The sequence below is a fragment of the Dermatophagoides pteronyssinus genome, unplaced genomic scaffold (genome assembly GCF_027571235.1).
Source record: "Dermatophagoides pteronyssinus isolate colony J.1.1.1.1 unplaced genomic scaffold, Derpt_VIB-CSIC_2022.12 sq0021, whole genome shotgun sequence".
NCBI classification, from domain to species: Eukaryota; Metazoa; Arthropoda; class Arachnida; order Sarcoptiformes; family Pyroglyphidae; genus Dermatophagoides; species Dermatophagoides pteronyssinus.
Window position 1 is genome coordinate 153,594 of NW_027461545.1, and position 17,522 is coordinate 171,115.

The window sequence follows — 17,522 nt, forward strand, 5'->3', positions numbered from 1 at the left end:
AAATCGTTAACATTGTGTACCATCCACCAAACCAAACTAAAACAATCAAATAAACTATATTGAAGATAATTTATTACAATTTTATAATAATAATTTGTAATTTTCATAATAACATCGTCATCTAAATCGTGATTTAAATTTAGAATGTTAAAAGATTCTTCTTCTTTTTCCTACACTCTATGCTTACTAGGTCAGAGGTGTATTTTTAGTTTAGTTTTCTGCTACTCAAGTTGAAAAGCAAACGAATGAAAAAAACCAGTGTGTTTAGTGTTTTTTGGAAGAATTTTTTTAATTATTATTTTCAATTTAATCATCATTATCATCAGCTTCTCGAATAGAATATTTAGTGGGCATTCTAATTTTCGAATAATTCTGGTTGTTGATGATGTCATCATTATTATTATCATCAACAAAATTAACATCAACCAAATCATCATTCATAATCAATGGTGATGATGTTTCTCGTTGAAATGTTTGTTGTTGTTGTTGAATGTTATCCTTATTCATATTCATCAAATTATCATCCATATTGTTGTCATTATCATTATTATTTAATAATGATGTATCATTTTGTTGTTTATTATTATTATTATTCATCATCATTATCAATGATAATTCATAATAATCACATAAATTATCATATGATGATGATTGCTTTTTTTTGTTTGATTTCGATTGTGTTGTTGTTGTTGTTGATTCCTGATCAAATGCCATTGTTGGACGAACGGTTATAATTCGATTTAATTCTACCCGGGATTTTTCAAATGAAAAATTCAATTAATTGATTGATTGATTTTCAAATGACATTTACCTTGATTTGTATATTTCGTATAGAATGGTATACCAAAATGAAATGGACAAAATCTTGATTGTTGTGGATCATATTCAGGATATTGATCAAGATTTTTATAAATTAATGAATTTCCTTCATCATGATCTTCATCAAATGAATTTTGACGATCATCATCCATCAAATGTCCACCATCATCATCATGACTATCATTAGTCGTCGTATTGAATTGTTGAACGCAAAAAGGCTGCTTTGTCGTTTCAATTTGTTGCGGTTGCAGTTGTTGTTTTCGAACATTTTTCTTTAGCCATGGTTTTTGAAACAATTTTACGGTTGTTGACATTTTTAAATTTTGACCATTCGACGATCGTTGTCGTTGATTTTCCGAATCCTTCATACGTTGTTGTTGTTGACGAATTTTTCGCAATAAATCATCCAAATCTAATTTGGTTCGGGTCAAAATTTGTTCCATACTTTTTATCGATTTCGATTTCGATTTTGAATGATTATGTTTTTTTTGCATTTTTTCTTTTCTGCCCTACTGAAAAGATTTGGATAAAAATTCTTCATGTTAAATAAATCAATTTGAAACAATTTTAGAATTTTTCATTTAATCAATTTGTATTGTTTCACTCTTGTTTTTGTCGTTGAATTTCATTAATTTCATTGTTTTTGTTTTCATTTTACTTATCGGATCACTATCATCAGCGTTTTCGTCTCATTTTGATCCATTTATCTGACTGATATTATTAGACACAAAAAACGTTGGTTTTCAAATAATTTATTTTATTGATTTTAAAAACAAACAGAGAAAAATAAAAACAACAACAATCATAATGATCACAATTTTAAAAATGATGTTACTGCCCTTTTATATGTGCGCAGTTTGTCTTAAATACGACCTTGACCAAGTTAATGTATGAAACCCATTCATGGTCAAAATTTTTTGTCCATTCCTGCCCCCTCCAATGGCGCAAGCCGTTGTGCAGGACGTCGATATTTTCGTTTGTCCAATTCGACCTCATACGTTCTCACGATTCCTCGTTTATCTGGTATTGTATTCGTGACCGTAGCGATTTTCCATAAACTAACGGGGAGATGATCATCAATCATTAACACTTTATCTCCGACTGCCATATGTTGATATGTGTGGCCATTCCGATAGAATGACCGCAGTCCCTTTAGATAGATATCCCGATAGATCCGCCAAGCGGCGTCGATATGCTTTTGTGTTCCTCGCCAGTATGACAACAGTGGCTCCACGGGTAAACCACGTTTCGGTGGCACCAACGGCCCCTTTGGATTATAACCAAATCGTAGATGATTTGGTGTCAATATCGTATCTTTATCATGAATTAACGGACGTCCATTCATGATCGCTTGTATTCGATATAATGCACGTCTAATGTCATTTCGATCCAATTTCCGTTGCCAATTGATACAATAAAAACCTTTCTTCATGGTCTTGATCAATGATTCGAAAAAACCTCCACGAAATGGAGACGCAGGCGTATTGAAATGCCATTTAAATTCGTAATTCAATTTGTGCAATGCACTTTTCAATAATTGACTAAATTTCTTTAGATTTGGACCATTATCAGAAAATATAGTTGTCGGTATACGATTTAGATCAGAAAAAACCATAAAGGCATTACAAATACTTTGTGCGGTAGCATCTTCTAATAATTCAAAATGAACCGACCTTGTGACCGCGCACGTGAATATCATTCCAATTGCTTTCGGTTCAGTTTTTAATTCGAATAAGTCAACGCCAATGTGTTCATACGGTTGACTACGATTCAATCGTTCAGACGGTGGACATCCCAAAAACACGTCCAACGGTTTTGCTTGTAAAAAATACTTCGTACGTAGATTCGATAATGTATAATTTACAGATCCGTGCTCATCTTGTTCATGTAAATTGGTTAAAAACGATATTGTAAAAGAACATTTAGGTAAAATCAATGGATATTTTTCATCGTACGTAAAATCAGTATTGTCAAATCGACTTTGACATCGTAAAACCTGGTTATCATCGAGAAACATCGGTATATTTTTCCGCATATCATCGGTGATAAATTTTTGTTGAATTAATTTAATTAAAATCGTTAAAGAATTTTCATCAGCATCAATTGATTTCTTCCAATCTGATGGCTGTTCATCGATAAGTTTAATCCAATCATCGTAGCTTAATTCAGCATCCAAATCGATGTTCGATAGATCATAATTCGTGGTAGTCATTACGGTGGTTGTAATCATCATTACGCTCGTGTCATCATCATTAACAATATCATTAAGATTACAACGATGTAAACCATCAAGCTGATCAACATTCACACCACGTGTAAACGCGTCTGCTGGGTTGACGTTTCCTGGTATATGACGTATCTCGTTCACTTTCATTTTAATATTATACAAATGAACGGCAACTGGATATGGAAATTTATTAATATCCTGCGTCAATCGATGTACATTGTCCATGGAATCCGAGAACATAACGGTTCGCTTCGGATGGATCATTTCCTTCAAGGAACTTGCTACGTTTGCACCATATGATAGGGCTAGCAATTCACCTGTAACGATTTTTCGATGTTTGATCAACTTCGACTTTGCGTAAACCAATGATAAAATTCGACCATCCGATACGTAAGCAGCGATACCAATGGCATTCTTACTGGCATCAACAAAAATCATTAAATCATAGGTACTCACGGTTTGGTCAAACATAAAACGTTTAAACTTAAAAGTTTTCAACTTATCGATTTCGACCACCGCTTTCATTACGTCACGTGCTAAATCGTTTGGCATCACCTCGTCCCAATCAAGTCCTTTCATCCATGCTTCGTGCACCAATAATTTCAATTTAAAACTGGTAGCCAGAACGAAACCAAATGGATCGTAAATCGATGCTAAATAGCTGACCACCTTTCGCTTCGTAATTGGTTCGTTACTTTTAAATTCGGGAATGGCGATTTGAAGATGATCATCATTAGTCCATTCCATTCCTAAAACTTTTGATTCGGCTAAATCATCGTTCCATTGTCGATTTAAATCTTCATCCGATGTTCGCCACTTTCGTAAATTCATTGATGCATCCGAAAATATTTCAATACATTGTTGTTTGATACTTTCAACTTCAATAGCATCATCAGCTGAAAATATCATATCGTCGACATACAATCCATCACGAATCATTTTTACAGCGTTCGGATATTTATCTTGGTACTTTTTAATATGATGATTAATTACTGCGTACAATACGAACGGGCTCGACGATAATCCAAACGGTAACCTGTTAAATTGATAACATATCAATTGATCGTCATTATTCATCCAAAGAAACTTGATAAACTTCCGATGTTCCTGTTGGACTTCGATATTGTGGAAGGCGGATTGAATGTCACTGATCACGCCAATCGGTTTCATCCTGAATGTCAATATCGATCGAATAATACTCCAGGACGTGATGCCTTTGAATATTGCCTTGTTTAACGGTTTCGAACCATGCGACGCATGGAACACCATTCGCAACTTTGTGGTATTTTTATCTTCTCGTGCCACCACAAAGTGCGGCATATGATATCCGTCATTCGTAATAATTTTCGTCGATTCGATTATTTCCTTCTGCTCTAAATCGGTCAATAATGCTTGATATTCTTCACGACGCTTTTCGTTCATACGTCGAATCATATTTGTCGTAATATTTTTAGCGGCTACAAAATTTGAGTCGACATCTACGTTATTGATAAATGGTAATTTAATTGAATACCGTTTCCGGCTTTCGTCGTATCGTACATTGTCGTCGTTACAATAATTGGTGATGAACTTTTCCATCGCTGCTTTTGAATCATCATCAACATCGTATTCTGGACTTGTTTCTTGCATATCGTTTTGATACAATGTCAACAATATGTTTTCCGTTTTCGTTAGACCGAACACTAGCCAACCTAATGTCGTCTTTTTCGCTACAATTTTGTCAGTTATACGTCGTTCATCGTTCAACTGGATTAAATTGATATTGTCAAGTCCGATTAATAAATCGACAGCACTTGGTTCGTCCAGAAATTCAATACCAATATTTCGTAATTGTTCTTGATCATGAACCGATAAACAATCAAATCGTAATTTATTCAATTTTTCGTTCAAACGGAAATTCAAATCTTCCTGATGACCATTCCAAATCGGTAAACGTAATTTAACACATTGATCACCAGTCGTCGTAGGATTAGAATTACTTAATGTGTCCATATGGATAGGATCAACATTTTCGTACGGTAATTGCCATAAATCGGCTAATCTTTTCGATATAAACGATACACCGGCACCATCATCGAATAATATACGTACCTTCCTGTTATTGATTGTCGTAACGATAGTTTTATGTAGACTTTTTTCATTCATGGTCAGCATCACTGGCGTATTCGTAGATGATGATGATGACGTAGCAACTTGTTTTGGTACGGTTTCACTAGGATTTGAACCATTCACTACAGAACTGGCTTGCGTACTCGAACGTTTGTAATCACGACAGAGGAAGGACAAATGACAACGTCCACATATCGTACATTTCACAGTGCGATTACAATTCCGGCTTTGGTGATTCGTATAACCGCAGCGGAAACACATTCGATTATCGATCATAACTTTTTTACGTTGTTCGGCGTCCAATGTACAATCAGCTGTAGCATGATCGCCATCCTGGAACAAACATTTTGTTTTCGCCGACGATACCATTACGTTCTTGTTCCTATTATTCACGACCACCGATTTACGTGGATTATTAGCAGCAGCAATATCTTCGGGATCGATCTGAGATCCAATGGTTCTCTCACGATTCCAACCATGTTTGAGATAATCCTCGATTTGTTTCAACGTAACTTCTTCTTCTTGACCAATATTAGTGAAATGAATACGATCGATTTTTGCCATTATCGGGCTGATCAGGCTAAATTCCTCGGTTTCCAAACCGGTCGTGCGTAACGTATTTCGTACGAGAATAACCGTTTCGGTCATTGTCTCCCATTCCTTTTCCGTCGGTCGTAATGGCAATCTGACTGCAGCCCGTATACGTGCTTTCAAGGCTGGGATAACCCGACTTCTACCTCCATAGTGGGAATCCAGGATTTTCAATACCTCAGCCATGTCCGGTTCAACCTGATCTACGCGATCGAGGATGTATTGATGTTTCTCGGGAAGCAAATCACGGATTTCCATCAGCTTGTTCAGGTTACCTCGTAACTGTGGATTATTAATCAGATAATGCGATATTGTCTTTCGAAATACCGGATATCCAATTGGATCACCATCGTACTTTTTTAATCGTTTCGCTTCTATCTTAGGACCTGTACGTGGTTGAAAACCATAATCCCACCAAAATGGTTGAGCTTCATTATATGATGTTTGATTACTTGATGATGTTGTGGCCGCATCCGTGGTTCCTTCACTTGGAGCAACATCATTCTTGTCGTCCTGTTCGACCGATAACAATATAAACTGTCGCTCCAATTCCACCAATTGTTCTTCCATGTTCGGGATGCAGCTGACCACGACTTTCATATCATCAAGCTTCTTCCGCGTAATTTTATTATCGTGATCGATAGCTTCTTTTTTCCGTAATCGGTTTAGCCCATTGTTGATAATAGCGAAACCAGAACTTATTCGTAAGATATCATCGATTATTGGTTTAAAGCTATCGAACTCTTTCTCTTCAGCGATCGATAGGGCGTTGCTTTCGATTATTTTGTTACACAACCGGTAATATTCGTTACTTAAACGTTTCATATCCTGGTGATCTTCGAGTTCGCCCAAACCCTTGATCTTATTTTCCGCCAACCGAATTTCTGCCTTGATCCGTTTGACCTCGGCTTTAATTTCTTCCGGTGTCATATTCATATCGTACGTCCTTCCGGAACGTGTCGTAACCATTGGTTAATAAATACAATAAATAATACAATAAATAAGCGTAAAAACGTGATTGTAAAAACCGATGATATAATAAAATCGTACAATGATTCTTCTTCCGTAATAAATATGATGATCGTAATCGTTAAAATCGTACACTATTTCCTTTCCGTTATAGACGTAATTGATCGTAATCGTAAGATCGCACACTGACGTGATTGATCGTATCCGTAAAAACGTACAAGATGGTGTTGCGTAAATATCGATGATGTCAAGACAAAGATGTTCACACGTAATCAATATCGTAATCCTTTTTTCGTAGATCGATGTCCAGACAATATCGTACACCCGTAATAAATCGTAGTGATTGGTGTTTCGTAAATATCGATAATCTCAAGACAAAGTTGTTTACACGTAATAAATATCGTAAAACCTTTTTTTGTAAAAACAATGTCAAGACGATCTCGTACACCCGTAATAATTCGTAAATCGTAATTGTAATCGATGTTGCCAAGACAATGTTGTTTCGTAATAAATATCGTAAAACCTTTTCGTAAGAACAATGTCGAGACGCTATCAGATTATCGTGCTTCGTGAATTCGTACCGTACGTGATATCGTGACGTTGTCGTTAGTTTCCTGTTGTTTTCCGTACGTGAATTATTGTAACCTTCGTAATCGTGCTTCGTAACGTAACGTAAAAATCGTACCGTAACCAGATCTTAACTTAAGCGACTGGTGCTGATAACGTAATAGACACAAAAAACGTTGGTTTTCAAATAATTTATTTTATTGATTTTAAAAACAAACAGAGAAAAATAAAAACAACAACAATCATAATGATCACAATTTTAAAAATGATGTTACTGCCCTTTTATATGTGCGCAGTTTGTCTTAAATACGACCTTGACCAAGTTAATGTATGAAACCCATTCATGGTCAAAATTTTTTGTCCATTATGATGATAATGATAATGATGACCTTCCTGATAATTTCATGCTTATCGTTGTGTTGTTGTTTACATATTAAACGTTCTTGAAAAAAACAAAATCATGAAATGATTTTGTTGTTGTTGTTGTCCACTTCCGTGAATGTTTTTATAAAAAATAAAATGAATGTCATGGGGGCAGAAATTATTGAACTTGAAAATCAATGTTGATGAACCTGCTACGGATACATTCGACAAAAACAAAAAACAGGAAAAAAACGTTTAAGGCAATTTATCCTGTAACTGAACTCCGATAAACAAGAAATGAATCTTTAATTGAAAATCGTTGTTGTTGTTGTTTGTTCATCGACAACAACAACAACATCAAGTCGGTGCATTTTAATCCACAACAACAACAACAATCACGGATTATGAAGTGATGATATAATCAGAATGAAAATTTTTTTACTAAATGAATTTTATTTGAATTTTTTTTAATTAATCAATTAACTCCCAAATGAATGAATGAATCAATGTATTTAAAAAAAGATGTTCTATGGTTGGTAAAAATAATAATGATGATGATAAAATGTGAAAAGAAATTAATAAATTAAATGAGAAAATGAAAGAAAAATGGATAAATGAAAATGAAAATTGTTTGTTTGATTCACAATATCTGTACACAATGTCATTTGATGATGGATGATGGTTTTATATTTTGAGGCATTGATTTTGATTCGATTATTTTTTTTTTGGGAAATTATATCGACATAATTTGCTTACATAATCGTTTAGGTGAAAATTATTTATTTCTTTTTGTATCCACCTTCGTAACCACCTCCTTCATGACCACCGCCATATCCTCCTTCGTATCCGCCTCCTTCATGACCACCACCATATCCTCCTTCATAGCCACCACCACCATATTTATCTTCATAACCGCCCCCATGACCACCACCATAGCCATAGCCATGATCATCACCATAATAGGTACTGATTGCACCATATTTAGCATCGATACCATGACTATCACCATAGCCCCCTTCATAGCCACCACCGCCATAGCCTCCATCATAGCCTCCTTCATATCCGCCATCATAACCGCCGCCGTATTTATCTTCATAACCGCCACCATATTTATCTTCATAGCCACCTCCGTAGCCACCACCATATTTATCTTCATAGCCACCATATCCACCTGAATGGGTCAACAATTTACCGGTAACATAGCCACCACCGTATCCGCCGCCATAACCTCCATGGCCACCCCCATAACCGCCACCATAGCTATCGTATTTTTTAACATAAACAGGTACTTTAACTGGATATGGTACTGGAACTTTGACTGGATATGGGACTTTGACTGGCACTTTGATTGGAACCTATGTCAATTGATTGGTTGAAACATTGAAAAATGGTTATGAAATTGAAATGATTGAATTGAATTGAATAAATTACCTTGTAAGGAACTTTATATGGAACTTCAACTTTTTTAATAATTGGTTTCGATTTGACTGGAATATAGACTGGATATTTTACTGGATATTTTTTAACAACATGAACCGGATGTGGAACTTGTTTATAAATATGAATTTTTTCTTTATGCCCATCAAATATTCCTTGCGTACTTTGGACAAGAACGGTGACCAAAATGGCCATAAACAAACTGGCTGCTTGAGGTGACATTGTTGTTGTTGTTGTGACCAAAACGAAATGGAGAAAAAAATTTTTCAATCACAAACTTTATATATACTTTTTTTTTGGTTTCAATCACAATTTCTATGCACACTTTTTTCGTATAATCCTTGAACTTGGAAATGTTGAATCTGATGTTTCAAATGGCATTGGTCAGAGGCTTTTTATCCTATTCGTTCGTTTCTCAATAATGATGATGATCAATTTAGAATTTCTCTTGGATCGTTTCATCGACTATTTGATTCAAGAGAAAGAAAAAACAAAGAAAATTGAAGAAAAAATATCAGAGAAAATTGAAAAGAAAAAGAGAAATTAAAGCAACAAACTTTCACTCTCTCTCTTTTAGAAAGTTTCGGTTGTTTGTTTGTTGACGATATGATATCTCATCATCATCATCTTCGATGTCACAATCAAATGTCTTAAGATGATGATGATAGTTTGATCGGAAAAAAACATGATGATCATCATGATGAAAATTGGATCACTATTGGAGAGAAATTAAAAAATGCCTAAAGGATATTAATGATTAGCTAGGCTAGTTTGAATGGTCAGTTTTCTAAGTGATTTTTTTTTGTTTGTTGTGTGTGGGGACAAAAATTGAATCCGATTTTTTCAGCAAAAAAAAAATCGATCAAGATCGACCTTTGGCCAAAACATTACCAAGTTCGTGTCTTGTTTTTATTTTTATTTTTTTTTCATTAAGGAAATCTTTTCTTTTTTTTGATAACACCTTGCACATGTTTGTTGTTGTTGTTGTTGCTGTGTATTACATTGGCCAATATATTGAGGGAAAAGATAGATAAGATAGGAAAAAAAATCTTTATCCATTAGACTAATCTATAATTATTGATTTTCGTTTTTTCCCCTTCAAAAAGAAAAAAGATTTTAAATTAATTCCCAATTATCAATGTTGAAAACTTGATTTTCACATCACACACACACAAAGGTCAATATACAAAGTAATCAATCGATAGATCGATTGATCCATATAATAAAATGATTTGTTTAATTTTATCAAAAATTTAAAATTAAAATTTTTCATTAAATTTTTTTCGGGAGAATCATTTTCTCATGATGATGACAAATTTCCATTTAATTCACGAAAAATATATTTTTTGATCCAGGAACTTTGAAATTGATCAAGAAAATTTTTTCATTTGTTGTTTTTTTGGGCAAGCATCTTTATCATCTTTGGCAAAAAACAAACAATTTTCGTTTTCAATTTATTTTTCATTATTATTATTATTATGCATACACAAAGAGAGAAAGATTGCGATGATTATCATTGATGATAATGATGGTTATTTGACCGAAATTTTAGAAAAATATTAAAAAAAAATCAATTTTTTTAACAAAAAACAAAAAAAAAATTGATGCAATGGACAGCGGAAATGATCAATTAATGTTTTTCTTTTTATTTTTTTTTAAAGTAATTTTTTTTCAAGGAAAGAAAATCAATTTACAATTCTACATTGCCTTGTTTACAACACAGTAAATGATTATAATGCTAATGATGATGATGATGATGATGGTAATCATCATTGGAACTATCATGATGATGATGATTTGAAGAAAGAATTTCAATTTTTTTTCACCCAATATATTAATCCTTCCACTTGGAAAGTGTCAGTGTTGAATAATGAGCTTTGTCAATGTTTGTTGTTATCGATTTCCGGGTTAATTAAGATTTTTTTCTTTATTACTCCAAATTAGATTCTCAATCGGAACATTTTTTTCAACCTTGTTGCAATTGGAACAACTTTTTTCGAACACGGTGTTAATCGATTTAATCAGACGCTCCACTAAATGGGCGCCCTAGCCACATTAATTGGTCAACAACGATAATGACCGAAAACAAACAAAAAAATAATAATCGTATTTTACATCAACAAATTAACTGCAAAAAAAACTAAAACAAAACTTGTTCAAAATCCACTTTGATCTGGATTTTTTCAAAATCAAATTCAAAAAATGATTTAAAATGTATCAAAAATTTGTTGATTGTAAATTTGCGTGTAACTTTTTATTTAGTAGAGAGATTGAATATGAGAATCATAAATTAGTTAAATCGATATAATTTGTTTGTTTGTTGGTCAATTTGAATTGTTTTCTCCATTTATCATCATAATTGATCAATGTTTTCAACAAGTTTTCGATTGTATTTCCTCAATAATAACGATGATGATGTGAAAAGAAATTAATTTCAATTCAATTCCAAATACAAAAAAAATCTATTGATTAATTTGATAAATTTTGGATTGATTTTCACGATTTTTCGTGTGCAATATCATTCAGCTGTGTCGTGTGTCTAGTCGAACATGTGTGGATTAATTTCGTGTAGACATTATCACCCTTTTTTTTTTTTTTTTGATTGAATTTTCATTGAATCTACAAAATCCGTATTTCATGTTTATGTTTGCTTGATCCAATTGAATAAAGGTCATTTTGGCAGGATTTATGTTTTATTTTTTTGTTTGTCATTTCGCTAAACCAAAATTTATCAACAAAAAAAACTTGTCATTTGTCAGACTTGTCATTAAAATTGTCACATCACATCAGTTTTATTTTTCCCATAATTCTCATATAAATTTGCCTCGAAGAAATTTTTTCCATTGACCTTGTCCCTTTCCTTGAAGGTAGTCAACAATATTCAAATCATCAAAATCAAAGATTTGTCCTTGTGTTTTTTGGAAAAATGGAAAACACTTATTCACTTCGACAATATCCATTGATTGATTTGGAAAATTTTTTTATTTTAACTAATCATTATCATTTCTAATGAAATTTTTCTCTTTTTCTGATTTTTTTCAAAAATGTTGTTTTTTAAGCGGTGTTAACGATTGGATTGACGATTTATTAAAACATTTTCATATCATTAAACGCCGTTGGATCCAATATAATAATTTGGTGCCATTGATTCACACACACACAAACCGATGACATAGCTGTCATTGACAAACAAAAATCTAGATCAAATTAAGATATTTCTTTTAAATTTTCCATATTTGAATTTGTAAAAAGGCAAAAAAATCAAAAAAATTTAAAAATTCAATATTTATCACGTTTAACACACACACAGAACGTTGCAGGATAATCATTGTCCTCTCCGATAGCCAAACACATCATTAATAATAAAGCTAATTACATGTGTGTATTAGTTTCAAACGCATAACGCATTTATATATCCTGCCAGTCCGGTTATTTTTTTCACATCATTCATTCACATCTCGAACACAAGATGGCAGAGCTGCGGCAAAAAAAAAATTTGTTAAATAAATTTTTCATTTTTTTTAACGTTTAAAATACAGAAAAAAATCAAAAGAAAAAAAATTGAAAATGGGAAAAACAAAATGAAAATGACTGAATGAGATTATAATTTAAAATAATAATAATTAGATCAGAATGATAATGATAATGATGATTAGGGAAGAGAAGAATTTCGCTTTTTTTTGGCTTGAAAGGCATTATATTAAATTGATCTATTTGGTGATCGTAAATTATGATCGTTTTTGAAATTTACTCATATACATTGGTGATCGTATTAGATTACCAGTTACATATGGTGTTTCAATCGATACTGGCCGATGAATTGAATCGATATGACTTGATGAATCGTATTCAAATTCATTAACATCATTATCAATACGATCTTGTAAAAAACTATCAACAGATTCTCTTTCGCTATCATCAATATTATCATGTGATATTCTTGATTCAGCCATCTGATGTGATGATGGTGATATTCGTATTGGTGACCATCCTGCCATGCCACGATCAATATTGATAAATGAATTTTCACCATTATCATTAAAGATTGGATGATTATGATTATTATTATTATTTCTATTGTATGGCGCTACATTATTATTGTTTTCATTACCATAATTTGATGATTGTTGTTGCGATTGCGGTTGCGGATTTGTAAGGAATCGCATCAAATATTCGGGCTCTTGTTCTCGTTCACGATAATTTTCAATAAAATTTCTATCAAATGGTGGTACAATAAAATTTGGTTTTTGTTGATGATTTGATTGTGCCCAATTTTGTTGTTGTTGATTATTTTGTTGTTGTTGGTTATAATTTTGTTGTTGTTGTATCATTTGTCCAATAGTTGATGGACCTCGATTATCATTGTTGTTATTGTTGTTGTAATTTGATTGTGAATCTGAATTCATTGATGAATATCCATAGCCACCATAACCTTGTGGTTGCTGTTGTTGTTGATGATTATCATAATTATTGTTGTTGTTGTCATTATTTCGTTGTTGTTGTTGTTGTTGTCCACCAAAACTAATATCACTGATACCACGATAATTTGGTCCTTCTACATGAACAATTTCTTGTCGAAATTTTTGTTGTTGCTGTTGTGGACGATATTGTTGTTGTTGATTATTTCCTTGCTGTTGTTGATATTGTTGTTGTTGGTGGTTATTTCCTTGTTGCTGCTGATATTGTTGTTGTTGCTGTTGTTGATTGTTTCCTTGCTGTTGTTGTCGATAATGCTCTTGTTGTTGATGATCTTGATTACCATAATAGAATTGTTGTTGTTGATGATTTTGGAATCTATTTTCATCCAAATTGATTGGATGAATATTTTGTTGAATAGCTGATTGTTGTTGTTGTGATCCATATGGTTCACCGTTTTCATTAACTTGGATTAATTTTTTTTGATAATCACCCGGTCCATGATAATGTGATTGCGCTTGTGGTGGTTTCAACATCGGTTGTTGCGGTTGATATTGTTGTTGTTGTTGCTGGTCTTGATTGATACCTTGAGATTTTGGAACCAATGCTGCTACCGGTAATACTTGACTATTGAATGGTACGGCAATTGGAAACATAATTTTTTCACGTTGAATAACTTTGACTGGGAATGGCACTTGCACCGGTACTGGAACTTTAACCGGATATGGTTGCTTAACTTTTACTGGAACTTCAACTGGAATTTTAACCAATTTGACTACTGGTTTATAAACAACTTTTACTTGTTGTTGATGTTGTGGTGGCATTATTAACGACGGTCTGGATCCACCAAATTGTTCCTGATGATGTGGTGGTCTTGATTGGAAATCTAATTGACCAATAGTATCTGGTGCAGTCAATGATGGAATCATTGGCGAATCATTATTAGAAAATGGTGATGAGTGTTGTTGTTGTGGAACGGCCGGTTCTCCATTATAAGCGGGTTCCATTTCACAACCTGGGAATGGACAATCATCTGGTTTATTCTGATAAAATGATGGTTTTGAATGATATGATGGTGGTGGATGTGATGCTTGTGGATGATGATGATGCATGTTGTGCATTTGTCCAAATATTGGTCCACTCATTGGATGATGTGGTGATCGTATCATTGAATCTATTGATGGTGGTCCTTGTTTCATCATTCCTGAAAATGGCATCAAATTCTGTGGCATATGATGTGGTGATGGAAATAAACCTGGTTGTGACATTGGACCACTGCCAACACCAAGATGATGATGATTTGGTCCAATATTTGGACCCATCATCATTGTGGATGATAATGGTCTCATTTGTGATGCTTGTGCCATTAGATTTGGTGATGATCCAAATGGTGGTAAAAATCTAGGCGCACGTGGAATTCTTAAACCAAATTGTGGCATTCTTGGTATGGCTGCATAACAATCGACAAATGATTCGGTTATCACCATTATAATGGTGATTATTAATAATAATTTTTTCATTTTTTTTTTGTTGTTATGAATGAGATTCAATGATTATTTTGATGTCCAATTTCAAATCACATTTGTTGAATAAACAAAAATCAAACAGAAAACAAAAACACTTTTCAAATCACACCGATATAATCATTTGAATGACCATATTGATTTCTATTGGTTTTTATACTGCTTGGATTTCTTTTTTGGTTTGGTTTAGTTTAGCTGACAATCTTCGTCGATCGAAAATAAGTGAATCTTTTTTTTGCTTCCCCACTTGTAATCTGGTGTCTCTTTCGGTAAAAGAAACATGTTGAGACATATACAGAGGAAAAAACATGCTTTTAACAACCGAAATATGCAACAACTCTTTCTTTTAGATTTTTCTTCACTTGAAAAAAAAACTGTGAAATCAAGTTTTATTTCAACCGCAATCAACTCACCCAACCAGCCAGACATAACATCTTTTTTTCTCGATGATTTCTTCGTCAAAAAAAATAACTCTTCTTTTCACTGTCGTGATTTGACATCATTCATAATTACATTTTAGTTGATCCATTTAATTTTGGCTCAAGTGATGATACCGGGTGATAAATGTGTGCAACAAACCTGTGTTTGTGAAAAATAAGAAGAAATATGGTAAACATTTTCATCATCAGTTTTAATTGACTGAAATGGATTTAATTTTTTTTTAAAAAAGATCATATCATTGCTATGGGATTTATTCGGGTTTCTGTATTTTTTCAGCTTTTACTTTTTTTCGCATTTAGAAAGAAAGAAAACTTGAATTTTTTTTTAAAAAAAAGTCTATATTGCATTTTTCGTATGAAAATAAAAATATATTTAGAATGAATGAGTGTGGACAAAACTTGACCAGTCCAGTAATACCGATTATCCGTATGTGTTTTATTCGTTTGAATCTAATTTTATTTTATTTTTTATTTTTTATTTCTGGAAGAAATCAATGATTTTTAATTTGATGATATTTTCTCAAGTTAAGTGACTGAAGTTTTTTTTCGATTTATTTTTATCATATTTTTTTTCATTGGAAATGACAAATATTTTTCCCTTGTCATCGTTTATCGTTATCGCTTTCATCATCATTTACCGTTACTAAATTTGATAAAAACTTTCTTTTCTTTATTTTTTATTGAAAATTTTGTCGATAAAATTTATGATTTGTTTTTCTCATAACGTGATTTGAATTGGTTAAAAGGGAGAGAGAAAAAAATTTTGTAATTAAAAAAACAAAATTTAAGCTTTTTCGGGAGAAAAAAAATTTGTTTGGATTATTACCTAAACCTGAGGATTTATTTAGTGAATTTTATTGCAACAAATTATATAGCATCCAAAAAAAAACTATGACAGTTTTGAGATGAAATTTTCTCAAAATTGATCAAATTTTTATTCGTTTCGAACAAGATTTCGTTATTTGATAATAATTTTTTTTTCAGAAAATCAATCAGGATGTGTAATGCGTTGGCGACACAAACACGTTGAGATATTGATTCGGTGTGGACATTCAGATCATTACATTTCCGCATCATTGGTACCATCCGGAAAATTATTTTTATTATTTTTTTCTAAAATTGTAACATTTTTTTCCGATACTGTTTTTTTCGAGTTGATTAGGTTTTCAACAACAACAACAACGCTTTACTCATCCATTAATGATGATGATGAAAAATGTTTTGAGTTAAAAACATTGTATTTTTTTCCATAACCTGATTTTTCAAAGATTATATGAATGACCCTTGTTTATACAAAAAATCAGATTGTTTTCTTCAGATTAGAATGAAAAAAAATCAATAACCATAAAACAATGATGCGATGAAACAAAAATGATTCCAATCAACTTTTGGAGAAAAAAAAAGATAGATGAAAGAAAAGTCTGTAAAGTGAAATAATGGTCGATTGCTGTTCATTGAATACCAGACATCTTTATTCGCTATTTTGTGTGTGTGTTTTTTGTCCTTTTTTTCTGGCGCATTCATTCCAGGATAATAACAATGCTTCTGATCTATAACGCAGATGAAATTGAATCATTAATTATTAAACATTTCTGTTGCTGTTGTTGATGATAATGATTATGAATAATGAAAATGAACACAGCAACGTAGAATTGTGTCTTTTTCTTTGTGAATCCTATAGATTTTACTGTATTATCATAATCATTCGAAAGGTATCATGTCATTAGGTGAATGATTTTTTCCATTTTGAGAATATTCTGCTGCTCAACTAAACATCCATTCATCTTCATTGTTGTAAAAAATAATAAAATAATAATGATAATAGACAAGCATATATAGGCGGATATTCTCTGTTTTTTCCCTTTACTTTGATGAAAATGTTTTTTTTCCATCGGAAAAATCAGTATAACAAGCATATTCGGTAAAAAAATCTCTTTTTTAGGTATCCTGAATCTTATCGTTCTCTATGTGTATATGGAATCGATGTTAGTAATGCTGCTTGCTTGTCTATATGTTTTTTTAATGGGATGTCGGTTTTATTTTCATTTTAGTTTCAAAAGA

General features: G+C 32.5%; 4 protein-coding genes across 4 annotated transcripts; all 4 read right to left on the reverse strand.

Moving 5' to 3' along the window:
* Positions 1–291: 291 nt before the first annotated feature.
* Positions 292–1,599, reverse strand: LOC113796995 (uncharacterized). Its single transcript, XM_027347299.2, has 2 exons — positions 812–1,599; positions 292–746 (listed from the first exon to the last, which is right to left on the reverse strand). Exons 1-2 carry the CDS (start codon positions 1,311–1,313, stop codon positions 307–309), a joined length of 942 nt encoding a protein of 313 aa, XP_027203100.2. The 5' UTR covers positions 1,314–1,599; the 3' UTR covers positions 292–306.
* Positions 1,556–7,644, reverse strand: LOC142645754 (uncharacterized). The gene has a single exon (XM_075822840.1). The coding sequence runs from the start codon at positions 6,713–6,715 to the stop codon at positions 1,727–1,729; it is 4,989 nt and encodes a 1,662-aa protein (XP_075678955.1). The 5' UTR covers positions 6,716–7,644; the 3' UTR covers positions 1,556–1,726.
* A 451-nt stretch (positions 7,645–8,095) lies between these two features.
* Positions 8,096–9,458, reverse strand: LOC113796981 (uncharacterized). Its single transcript, XM_027347284.2, has 2 exons — positions 9,077–9,458; positions 8,096–9,000 (listed from the first exon to the last, which is right to left on the reverse strand). The coding sequence occupies exons 1-2, from the start codon at positions 9,302–9,304 to the stop codon at positions 8,425–8,427; spliced, it is 804 nt and encodes a 267-aa protein (XP_027203085.2). The 5' UTR covers positions 9,305–9,458; the 3' UTR covers positions 8,096–8,424.
* A 3,119-nt stretch (positions 9,459–12,577) lies between these two features.
* Positions 12,578–15,117, reverse strand: LOC113796996 (uncharacterized). The gene has a single exon (XM_075822835.1). The coding sequence runs from the start codon at positions 15,016–15,018 to the stop codon at positions 12,811–12,813; it is 2,208 nt and encodes a 735-aa protein (XP_075678950.1). The 5' UTR covers positions 15,019–15,117; the 3' UTR covers positions 12,578–12,810.
* Positions 15,118–17,522: the final 2,405 nt, after the last annotated feature.